The sequence below is a fragment of the Pagrus pagrus genome, assembly GCF_965226575.1.
Source record: "Pagrus pagrus genome assembly, chromosome: 18".
In the NCBI taxonomy this organism is placed as follows: Eukaryota; Metazoa; Chordata; class Actinopteri; order Spariformes; family Sparidae; genus Pagrus; species Pagrus pagrus.
In genome coordinates, this window is record NC_140202.1 from 11,994,684 (window position 1) to 12,007,558 (window position 12,875).

At 44.2% G+C, this 12,875-nt stretch overlaps 1 protein-coding gene across 2 annotated transcripts; it reads left to right on the forward strand.

The window, feature by feature from the left end:
* Positions 1 to 925: 925 nt before the first annotated feature.
* Positions 926 to 7,940, forward strand: zbtb42 (zinc finger and BTB domain containing 42). Of its 2 annotated transcripts, none has more exons than XM_084380726.1 (2): positions 926 to 1,124; positions 2,372 to 7,940. In XM_084380726.1, the coding sequence occupies exon 2, from the start codon at positions 2,386 to 2,388 to the stop codon at positions 3,979 to 3,981; it is 1,596 nt and encodes a 531-aa protein (XP_084236852.1). In that variant the 5' UTR covers positions 926 to 1,124; positions 2,372 to 2,385; the 3' UTR covers positions 3,982 to 7,940. The 2 variants fall into 2 exon arrangements, with proteins under 2 accessions (XP_084236852.1, XP_084236851.1); XM_084380725.1 differs by lacking the exon at positions 926 to 1,124 and adding an exon at positions 1,633 to 2,046.
* Positions 7,941 to 12,875: the final 4,935 nt, after the last annotated feature.

Below are 12,875 nucleotides of genomic sequence, written 5' to 3' on the forward strand. Positions count from 1 at the left end.
CTCTGTGTCAGAAGGCTGCGAGGAGCTGCAAATGGCCCTTTCAAAACACACGGCAGCTGGAACACAGGGCAAAGGTGACTGAAGCAGTTGGGGGAGCACAGGGAGGGACAGGAGGAGGAGGAGGTGGAGGAGGAGGAGGGGGGCACGAGATGAGCAGCTGCAACCTCGAGCCCCCTGTTCCTCCACTGTGCCACCATCTCTAGCTTTTAACAATTACAGAGCAGACTCCGGAGGCTGCCTGAACAAATTTGTGACTTTTTTTTTTTTTTCTCCGACTCAACCCACATAAATCAGCACAATTCCTGCCTTAAGACAATTTAGGCCAAATAAATCACAGCCAGGAGCTGGTGTGGTCTGGGACAACAAAGGGCACTGGGTGGTGTGGTGCCAGGGAATTCCACAACCCAAAGCAGGATTAGAGAGAAACAGCCTTAAAAGTTCCCAATAGTCCACTGACCCTCTGAATCACAGGGCGTGATTTATACTTTTTTTGTATTCGTTTGGGTACTTTCACACATGCAAAGTCTTTTGGAGCTGAAAGTGTTTTTCTTTCATCCAAAACCCACAGGCAACATTTTTAGAAAGCTTGCAAATCAGATTTACTTCCTGGTTTTGAACTTTTCAAATCCCATCACCTTTAAACAGGATTTTTTTTAAATCAAATAACATAACATAAATAAACTTGCAATTTTAATGATTAGATTGTCTACTTGAAGCCATATCTTATATAAATTGTTTGCTTTTTTTGTCTAAACTCTATGTGAAATCAGTGATCCGCTACTTTTCTATTCCTCCACGTCAGGATTTACCGCTCTGAAAGCCCCCCCGCACACGGGACAGGTGTTTTAATAAGACAGCCAATTGATGTTCCCAGTGTACTCTGCTACTTGCTGCCGCTGTGTGAATTCACGGAGTAGTACAGAACTTATTGTGGCCGCGCGATATCGCGAGACTTGTGCCATTATCAACCTGCTTGACACACAGCAGCGCTGAGTGCAGCCTGCCTTGCCAGGGTCGGGACTGAAGCTCAAGAAACGACAAGGAGAAGCGAACATCTGGCCGCACATCATGAAAGGACGCCGGGGCTTCTAGGAGAGAACACGACGAAGCGGGCGGGAATCAATGTAAGTGCGCTGTTTTTGTGCTCGGGAGCGGGGAAAGCGAAAGTTAAAAGAGTGTCCCCCCTCGCCGCTTCGTTTCAGCGCAGTTGGCTTTGCTGCGAGTTCCTCTGCTGTTTAAAAGGCTCCCAGCAATGCGTTTCCCAACACGGACGTGGAGCTCGGTTTACTGCGCCTCCGGCTCTCCGATCCGCTTCTTACACTTTTCTTTCCAAATAATACCACCAATGCGCGCAAAATCACACTTATGCGCATTGTTCTCGGCAGCATCCAACTTTAAATCCCAAATCTCTTGAGTTTTTTTTTTCTTTTTCTTAATGACCATCTCCCCTTTAACGTTGTGAATTAACCCCTTTAAACAAATATTTCACAGTTGTGCGCGTGCCTCATGAGTGCGTAAAAGGGCCACGGAGCGTTTTATTCTCATCCGCGGCTCTCGGCTGCAGTTTTCTTTGGAGATAAATGTGCGGGTTGAAAGAGTCAGAAACGTTAACGTAATCTCGTGACACTTTCTAAATCTAACTGTCTTTCACAAGTTGTGCGTGTCGTTCAGACTGCGCAGCCCAGAGTTAACATATGGCATAAAGGGGAGCACAGCTGGAGGTAGCGTTTCCATTGCGGTGATGTCAGAGCAGCTGACTCCACAGCTTGCAGTGTAATTAGCAAACAGAGCACCAGTTTACTCACTCTGCGCTGCTCTTATTTTTTCACGTTCCCCCGATGGACCGGCGGTATCGCTCCCAGTCCCGCTTGCGTGTTCAGTAAACACCGCTGTTTGGCGTGCGTTTGGAAACGCGCCCGGTGCGTCACTTTTCCGCGAGAAATTTTTTTTTTTCGGGAGCTCGAGAAGTAGGGCTGAGTGCTCCAGAAGCGGACTACTTTCTTTGGATAATTTGGAGAGTGGATCCGTTTACACCGGGATACATGGGTGGGTGAGCGCAGCGTAGCGTGTCCTGCACCACTGGAAAGAATGTAGGATTTATGTTCCCAAGTTGGATAAAGTTGTTGATGTAGACTTTTGGAGCCGCGTTAAATCTTCCCGAATCAAGTTTATAAATTAGGAATGATCGTGCGAAGTGTGCTAAGGTTTATATGTTTGCTCCTACTTTTAAATCATTTGCGCTATTTGGCTCAAGTTATCCTCTCACATTCTCTCTGCTTGTGGTGACTTGGTGTTTGCCTCTGCTCCGCTGTGCCCTCTAAATGGCTTCATTGCGTTTATCCAGTATCCTGTTTTTCCTGTTTTTCATCAGGTTATGAAGGAAGAATGGAGTTCCCAGACCATAGCCGCCAGTTGCTGCAGTGTCTGAGTCAGCAGCGTCACCAAGGTTTCCTCTGTGACTGCACTGTTCTTGTCGGGGAGGCTCGATTCAAAGCGCACAGAGCCGTGCTGGCCTCCTGCAGCATGTACTTCCATCTCTTCTACAGGGACCAGCTGGACAAAAGGGACGTTGTGCATCTCAACAGTGACATTGTGACAGCCCCGGCTTTCAGTCTGCTCCTTGAATTTATGTATGAGGGGAAGTTGGAATTCAACACGCTCCCGGTGGAGGATGTCCTGGCAGCAGCCAGTTACCTACACATGTATGATATAGTGAAAGTGTGTAAAGGCAAGCTTAAAGATAAGGAACTCTCCTCTCTGGATGAAAAGATGAGTGAGGGTTTGGGACTCAGCTGTCTGGACAGGGAAAACTCCTCAGACAGCGAGCTGCACAGTAAGCAGCTCATCCGGCGACAGCCCCAGACACAGTCTCAGGGGCTGCACAGGGCCCCCCCGGCAGAGGAGTTTGACATGGACAACAGCGAAGTCAGGCTGGCTGTCACAGATTGTGATAGGTCTACACAGAGTAGGCAGAAGGCAAACGGTCACTCTGGCAGGTCCCCGGACCTTGTAGGTGTCAATTATGTGTCAGCAGAGGCCGAGCCCTGCGTCCAAACAGCTGGAAAAACAAAAGCTGATGTCAGTAGTTCCACCGTATCGCTGTCCCAGAGGTCCCGGGCTTCAGATGACATGGACTGTGCACTGGATTTGTCTTTCAAGCCTCTGTCTAGCAGAGATCCCTTACACCCCTCCTACGTCTCGGGACAGCTGGCCCTCGACAGCCAGCAGCAGGGCACTGAGCCACTTGTTAAAGACGAACACGACTTGCTGTCAGAGCAGGAGGACAGTGAGCCGATGAGCCCTGAGAGCCAGCGCTTTGGGAATAGTGCCAGGAGCTCAGTGGTGACAGGGTTCGCTGCCCTCTTCCCAGGCAACAACGGCTCCACAGCCGCCCTGCTCTCCCAGGAGGAGGACCTGATGGACGAGGAGGGGGAGGCCTGCAGAGGGAGGGAGGGCGCCCCAGGCCGGGAGGTAGAGGAGAGGAGGGGGAGGCTGCTGGGGGACAGCGAGGAGGAGGAGGAGGACGACTTGGCCTCTTCAGACATCTCCACCTCCAGCGGGGTGCTCCTGCCCCCGGGGCAACAGGTGTGTGTGTGCCCCCTCTGCAGCAAAGTCTTCCCCAGCCCCCACGTGCTGCAACTGCACCTCAGCTCACACTTCCGCGAGAAGGACGGCGCCCGCTCCAAGTTGTCCCCCGACGGCTCGGTCCCCACCTGCATGCAGTGCAACAAGACCTTCTCCTGCATGTACACCCTGAAGCGCCACGAGCGCACACACTCTGGCGAGAAGCCATACACCTGTGGCCAGTGTGGCAAGAGCTTCCAGTACTCCCATAACTTGAGTCGGCACGCTGTGGTCCACACACGTGAGAAGCCCCACGCTTGTAAGTGGTGCGAACGGCGCTTCACCCAGTCAGGGGACCTCTACCGCCACATCAGGAAGTTTCACTGTGGCCTTGTCAAGACTCTTGCCATTGGATAAAACACCTCTCAGCAGTGCCATGACACAAGACAGAGTGTCTTTTCATACACTGAGTACTACTACTGAACAGATTTTCCCATTAGTATACACATGTTGGCAGGTTGTCGGAGACATATCTTTTGGATTCTACCCCATGAGGCATTTCTCAAGTTAAAGATGTAGCAACTTTAAAACTGGAGCCGTTTTCTGTCATAGGCATACATGGTGGTTTAGAGGCTGTTAGGAGAAACATGGGTGTTGTGAAACTCAAGCTGGATCAGTGTGGACGGAAGGTGAACAAATCAGATGATGCACTTGTTTGTCTCTGTCTTGTTTGTGTCAGTCTGTTGAGTTTATTTGAGGAGTATATTTGCTGAAAGCACCCTATAACGGGCAAAATGGTTGGTAGCTAATGCTAACATATGTTAATACAATCGTCAGAGTGAGTGAGACTTTTATTTGTGCACATGGGAGATCAGAACCGTCCGTGAGTAGCAATATATGATTTTTTTTTTAACTCCTACATTATTATTATTATTTATTTTTGGGGGGATTTGTTTAGTCCTTAACAAGTAAACTATCATAAGGCAGCAAAACTAATGAAGTCTGACTACTGGAAGTGTAATTACTTTTTTGTTTTTGTTTTATGGAAGTAGAATTTTTGTTCGGTTAAAATGAAGTTGGTTACAGTTTATGTTTTTTATAACAAGAGGCAAACAGACCATCGTATCACCAGATTTCTTTCTTTTTTTCATTTGCCTTGAGCACATATTGATGGAATGGCCTTTTAAATGCTACTTAAAAAGAAGTTGTGTAATCAGAGGAGGGGTAGTTTAAAGCCTGTAACACTGGTGCCTACTGAAATTCTTAACACTTCACCTCGTGTACTTACTTAAGCAAGAATAGGATATATATCGCCATGCCTTCTTGTCAAATTCTCAAGTTTTCAGGCCTTTTTAAAAAAAACAACAAAAATACAGATTACACTCCACATACCAGGTGGTAACAAAAGTAATTGTCTACTCTGGAACGCTAATTGATCCATGAGTGTCCTTAACTAAATCATTAACAAGAATGTAATAAAAGTATGTGAATCAAGCTCTTGTCAATTAAATGTTTATCGACTCGTTAGAAGAAAACAGTAAATTACCTTGTTATTTCCTGGTATGGCGTAAAGGTGACACTGACACGGTGTGCAGGCAGGGAGGGGACAGGTGGATAACCAGAACATTGTCGGTATCAAAGCTGTGCTCCACGTGCCATTCAGCCGAATCTACTGACTTTTCTTTCTTTGAATTAACCCTCTCACATTATCATATCTTACTGTATGTGTGTACGTTACTACTGATGAAGCCTTTAGTGACGACGCCCCCCCTGAAACAATCTGTTCACGGTGGCGTTGGCACTAAAAGTTCATGATATTTTGTCTAATCTGTCCTGAGAAGACTTGATCAGAATTTATTTATTAGTTTGACTTGGTTCAGGGTTTACTGTAGGTGTAGTCCTTATTTCTTATAAGCTTGAAAGACGTTGCGTCTTGGCCTAGCGATCTTGGTACTCATTAACTGGTATTGGGGGCTGTTTGATCATTTTTTTCTCTGTGCAAGTTGCGTTACTGTAATTGTATTTTAATATACCGCGTAGAAAAACCTCTACAGAGTATTCAAGATTTGTCACATGGAACATAGAGAAGCACTTGTTTTTAGCATGCATAGAGTTTCAACACTATTTGTCTAGGCTGCTATTTCTTACTGTATGTATATTTAATGTAAATATATATTCTATTTATCAAACTGTTTGTTTTTCCGTGTTACAACACATGTGAGGTGGAGAGAAGAGAGTCGGGTGTCTTATTAAGGCTGCAGTCTCTTAAAGTGTCACGTCTTCCCAAGGGGAGTTTGGCTCCTTTTTCCATATTCAAGCCTCGATTGGGACTCACTACAAATCAGAGCGGTTAATACCTCTCTGAGTGCTGTTCTGCCACAGGAGACAGTTGTTCACAAGCACAGCCACACTGATACGGCGATGGCTACCTATAGAAATGAGACAATACAGGCATTGTCCCCCCCCCCACCCCCATCCTCACACACACACATCCACCACCACCAAATCCCAGGTAGTTCTCAAGGGATCATTGTGTATCTCCCTCCGAGCTGTGGGGAGAAAAGGCAGCGCAAGTCTCTCTTTGCACTTTTCTGTATTGAATGGAGCCATTGGAATGTGAGAAATGTATTTAGCAAAGGGAGACCAAGGACACTGTAAACAGGTGTATTGTTTGGAGGCATCAAAGAACAGCCCCCCCCCAAATCCCAGCATGCAGTAGATAAACGCCTCATTGTTCCTCTACATGGAGGAGATGCCACGGTGATTTGATTGCACATCTATCAAGAAAATATCAGATTAATCCGACTATTGTTTTCCAAGTGCTTGATTTAGAAAGGTTGTTGAGATTGACAGTAATAATATGTCTGGTAACAATGTTGGTGCTGACCACCTGTCCATTTCAGCATACGGTGGTGGTGTTTTTTTGTTTTATTTTTGGTCCTTTAAGTTCATCGCCAAGACTTTTTTCAGGACACAGAAATGAATTCACGTGTGATTTCTCAGCATTTGCAATTGTTTGTCAGAATTTTGTAAACGGGGGGAGGCCAAGTCGAGAAGAAATCAAACCGTTTCTCTCCGAATTACTGCTCTCTGTTTTCATTCTCCCGAGGCTCGTGTGTAATTTTCCGAGAAATGTGATTTGGCTCCCTGTTTACTTGCACAAACACTCCGTGTTGTTGTCAGAACAATAGTTATGTTTCACATGTTGCATAGTGTTAATAATGTATATTTCAATCAGAACACACAGGAATGTAGATTTGGTCACAGTTTCAGTTTTTTAAACATTTTGTACGTGGTGCAAACTAAATTGCTCGATCCCCCAACGTACATGCGTACAGAGGTAGACAAACTAACGATATGTGAAGAATTGTTTCTTTTTTATTGTTTGCAGTCTTTATTTATACCTCCAGGATGATCACCAAATGTGCCTTGTAGACACACGAACAGGTGTTGCATCTGGAGAAGCCCTTTTTCTATATTGTACATTTTTGCCCTGGACGTTCACATCACGGCGACAGCGGCCCGCTGAAGTGATTCACAACTTTTTGTTCCTGTTTTTTTTTTTTTCTATCATATCAAAATGTTAAATCAAGACAAGCTAAAAGTTTCTAGTCCATTTATTTTTGCTGCTTTGCGAGAGATTACGTTTTGAGATTTATTTGACCATTTCTTTTTGTTTCTGTGAATAAATCTGTTGTGGACATGTTCAACTGAAGACAAGCATTTCTGTGATTGGGCTTTTAGCCGACTCTACTGGGAACTAACAGTCCAGTCCTTAGTTAATGTCACTGTTGAATGTGAAACACTGAGATGTTGATTGTTGACTTGTATGGAAACAGTGCTACTCTTGATTGAGGGCTATGTTTGCCTAACTCATGCTGTATGATCTTTAAGTCTGAAAAAAAGACTTTACTGATACTGGAATTTTTGTCCTCTGCAGGTTACAACTGTGAAATTGTGTATAATCATGAGAAATATTTATTATTGCATTTGCTTCTTGTGCAACATTTGACTGTCTCAGTTTTAATTTGGTAAAAAAAAAAAATGGAAAAAAAGCTTCTAAATGTCAAACGAAAATCTTTTTAATAGAATTTGTAGAAGTGCCATTAGAATTTAATATAATTTTTTAATAAGAAAGGTATATTTTATAGTAATCAATTGCTTCAGTGTTAGTGGTGTAGAGATTAGAGGACAATCTTTATGCAGAATTGACATTGGTTAGATATTGAGGCAATTTACGTTGATCTATAACTGTACGTGCATTTTCCTTGTTTTGCGCTTTTGGAGTGTGCTTGTGTGTGTGTGCTGTGGAAATGTGACAATCTTGATTTAGGCCTTTCTTAAGATTATGCATAGAATTAAATGGAACAACTTTCTCTCTTTGTGTGGATTTCACTCATTTGCACTGTCACACTAGTTTTCACGCTATTCCAGACAAAACACTGGTAGTTAGCAGCATGCAGCGAGCTCTGAATTTAATAAGAAAAGGTAAAAATAGACTGCAACCTAAGAACATAACACAAGAAGCCCTCGTCTGACACGCAGCAGCAACAATCAGCCAGACGGTGTGTGTGGGAAGCACTGCTATGTGTACAGAGACAACAGAATGTGATAATACTGCTGGTCTTACAAGCCCGATCCCTCTGAAACCATAAACTGAGCTCAAGGACGGAGCAGTTTCAAGATGGGCTCCCATTGTTCCTGACCTGTTGCCAATACTCTCCAGATAAGCGATAAACCTGGGATAACAAAGCTAGTTGACTTTGTTGTTATTACACTTGATTATATCTACAGCAAACCACACACACACACACACACATCTATTTGTAAGTAAACAAACACATACCACTAATGTGTCTACTTGAGGAACTTCATGCCAATTCACTGGACGATTTCAATGGCGAGAACTTTTAATTATTTCCCCGCTGCACCATGAAAGAAATCCAGCTGCTCCGCTACGTGATCCCAATGGGGATGTGCTCGGGTTCCCACCACCCTCCCCCCAATCCCAGCTCACCCATTCTGGGAAACACCATATAGACAAGGGCCGCATCCAACTGCCCCTGCCCCCCATCTATCCTTCCTCCACCCCCACAGCCCCCAAAACCACGGCCCCAAACCTCGGCCTCATCCCACCACTCTATTGTGTGCGTGGGTCGTAGCTCAGCCAGGCTATTGTCTGGCCCAGCTCCCCAGCACGTACTTTATGCACAAACAGACGACACAGCGGCGCTAGCCAGGCAGCTCCGACATAAAGAAAACAATGTCCTCCCAAGATCATTCATAAACACCCTGAACAGACCCAGCCAGCCCAACAGTAAATAAGGGCCCTCTGCAATGCTGCGGCCACCTCACACTGTAAACATCCACGGCAGCAGGCCTCAGAGCGCTCGCTGGCACCAACATCTCACATCTGCCTAACCGGGATCCAGGGCTTAGACTGCCTGGTGTGTGTGAGAGCGACTCTTATGGACCAAAACCTTCACATGGAAAGTAGGAGCCATGTGATAGGGCTTAGCTGCAGGGTGACGAGCTGGGATATGTGCAGTGTAACTCGATGGTGTAATAAAACATTCCTCTCCGAGGCTCAAAGCCTGGCTGTGAGTGGTTTTGTGTGTGTGTGTGTTTGTGTGTGTGTGTGTTTAGAGGTACTTGAGAGAAGTTGAGAGGAAAGTTGTAAGTGTCCACCACCTCAACAAGGCCAGCGGTGGGAGCCCTTGACCTCTGAGGGGACGGACTGCCAGGGACAGCTGGTGTGGCCTGTGTTTATTTATTTATTTCTTAACAAAAGACAGGTGGTCACACTTGAAAAGGGCACACAAACACAATCGCACATGCGCTTGTGTACAGACAACACGCGCGCACACACACACACACACATGCATGGGTAGATTTCTTTTCCCCTCTACACATGCATATGGTTATCATCCACTTAATTTTGGAGGAGCAATTCTTTTGACTTTCAGGAAAACCAAATTACACTCCGCCCGAGATAGAAAAATCCTCATTTATTACATATATGTCTGGTGTAAACGAACACTTCAACATTTAAAGTTCTTAACCACAACCTAAAGCTGCAATCTGAGCCGTATACGCCACATATCAACTGCTACAAGTGCATAAATACATATCAACTAGTGCTCCCACACTGGGTTTGCCTTTTTTGGAGTGGCTCGCCCTGACAGTGCCAAGACAGTGTGTCCTTGGTCCACTGTACAGCTGTCACTTACTCACACTCGTTGACACATATTTATAGCAGCAGCATCATTGGGCTACACTCAGACCACAGCTGGTCCCCGAAAGAATGGGTGAAAGACAAAGCCACGTGCTCCCGCTGGCCGACTGCAGTTGGTCCTGTCTGGAGCGCTGTGGGTGATTATGTGGCCCCCTTCTCCTGTGCAGACACCCAGCCATACATGTACCATGGAGGAGATGAGGACCATTCTTGGGTGGTGGGGGGGGGGCACACCGTGACCTTTTTTTCCCCCCCTTTTGGGTGTCGTGGATGGGGATGTGCAGAAAACCTCGACAGCTGCCCTCCCTTGTTTTGAAGGTACATAAACACAGCACATCATTATGAAGTCAGCAGAGCAGGAGGGAAGGGGGAAACATCCTTCCTTCTAATAAGTCAACAAAGAATGTAGTAAATGTTTGTGTAAAAGAAGTCCAAGCGATTGTCTTTTTTTTGTTTGTTTTTTACTAGACCTGGGAGAGGAATAAGAGATGGAAGACCTGCAGTATGTCACCAACACCATTTGCTTTAAAGGTTTCCTAAAAACAGCGAAGAGACTCACACAAAAGTGATCCTTCCTCTCCTTCTCAATCATCACGTCACACCAGAAGCGTGTGATGGTGTCTGTTTGTGTGTTTTTTCTCAGCTTCTTTAACTTTTTCTTTCACCTGTAAAGGGTAACTCCTCCAATTTAACACATTAGACTACCGTGTAAATGTGAAAAAAAGCAGTATAACGCTTTTTGTGTCTCCCGAGGAAGCTGCATGTATTCTAATGAATTTCCACCAGTGATGTCACTAATTGACTTAGTTGAATTGTGGGAAATACAGGCACCAGGCACGCTTGTCCTATAAAACTGTTGGGACTCATACTTGATGGAATAAAACAATGATCAAAATCAATACAGCAGAACCAGAGATAGCATTTTTTTTGATTCCACACATTCCTCTTCCTTTTCAAAACTTATATTACCCACAATGCAACAAACCACTGAGTGACACCACAGGAGGCACTTAATCAAGTTACATGCAGCTTCCTCTGGAGCCACAAAAGACTTCAAACTATTGTCTCACATATGCAGCAGTACTCCCCAAGACCTGTAAAAACACTTTTATGTGTAAAATTGTGTCATTACAAACAGCAAACAATAAATCCTGCATAGTATATCTTTAATATTTAGGCATGAGCTGATATTAAATTGAGGCCATGCATCATATCAGTCCTGTACTTCTGAATACAAGTGTACAAAAGAGATGTCTGTTGCGATCGTGGATCACAGGAAATCGGCCGAAACAACTGGATAATCAGGTGAGACTTTGTGATGTTCGAAACTGGACTTCAAATATTTTTTGGGTCACTCTGACTCATAATTCCAAACAGTGTTACTCAGCTGATAAAGGCAAACTCATAAAGGTCTAGAGGACACTGGAGAGGAGAGGCGAGTAGGATCAAGTTTGTTTCTCTTCTGTGCCTGTAACTGTATGTGTGGGCATGTACAAAGCATTTGACAGCCTTGCAAGGTTCATCAGCAAAATAATACATTTACAGGTGGCTTTAAAGGTGATGTTATTTTGTAGAAACTGCATGTCTTAGCCTAACCTCATCAAAAAAGTCATTATTAATTGTGTAGCAAGGATTTAATCAAACATACAAAGATGGATTATTAGATATTTCAATCGTTCGCCAAGAAGTTCAACTTATGACAATAATTGTATTATGACAATAACAAATATTTTCATAATCGCTTTTTTTTTTTTCACAATTAATGAATTAGTCTAAAAAAATGACAAAATAATGAAAAGTTAGACAAAGGTGACATCACCAGATGTTTTGTTTGACCAACAGTCCAAACTCAAAAGATATTCACTTTACAGTGATGTAAAAAAAAAGTGAAAAATCAGTCAATTTTTAAATTTAAGAAGCAGGAAATAGCAAATATTTAGCCACTTCTCTTGATAAATAACCATAACCAATACATTTATGATCAAAATAGTTGCCAAATAATGTATCTTTTGACTGACTAATCATTTCAGCTCAATAATTAATAAAAGTATAACTATTATTTGACTCAAAACACATACACAAGCTGCTCAAGAGTTGTGGAAATCTCTTGGCCTTTATGAGCCAGTGACCGTTTTATTTGAATATAAGCAACAAAAAAAAGTTTGCAGCTTAAAAAGTTAATGTCTTCCTGTTAAGTGTTTTTACATCCACCTTTCATTTCCTTAAAGTCTTATCAAGAAATGTGCAGACAACTTGACGCCTTGCTTGCCAGCAGCTGTCTGCTCACTCAGCCAGAAATCAAGCGGCGCTCGCGGACACCAACTGCAGAGCTCCCCAAAGACTGGAGCCACAACTGGCCCCGCTGAGCAGGGGATGTGACTCACACGGCTCATAGTCGCATTTGCAATGAGCTCCAGGAAGTGCACTCATCCAAGCTAATATCTATAAGACCATGTCATGTGATTGATTTCTATAAAGCAGTGCTGAGGACTTCTGCCACCAAGAACAATTACTCAGAGTGTACAACACCTGACCCTGAAACCAGTCATCATCAGTGACGAGCCGCAGCCAAGAGAACGTGATGACTGCACCTCAAGGTCGTGTCCAGCAGGGATAATTGTAGCCAAATTGTCTGCTGGTCCTGTTCAACCTCTGGGTCTTCTTGTTTTAATAAATACACGCCATAGCAGATTCTCAAGGTCAGTCCCTACAGGAAGGATAGGAATTTTATTTTCTTTGCCAAGACAAAACTTTCATGCTTCAACTAAAAGGTTCCAGAAACGCTTCTTTAGCATGGCGATATAAATGTGTTCATCTAGTGAGGCAGCAGCGGTTTATTACCCTGAGTATGGTCCAGCCTAGAAGGAACTCATCCCTCAAATGAGTCCTTGAAGTGTGCTGCCATCTGCTGATGCATCTACAACACAGGATGATAGTTGGGTCACCTTTTAGCTAAGTGGCAGATTTTTGTCTACACGTCCCATTTTTATTCCTTTATTATTCGAGAATTACCATACTTTGCTCCTTTTTGATTTGAGCCTGCTACCTCAGCACTCACTGTTTTCCTGATTCGGTT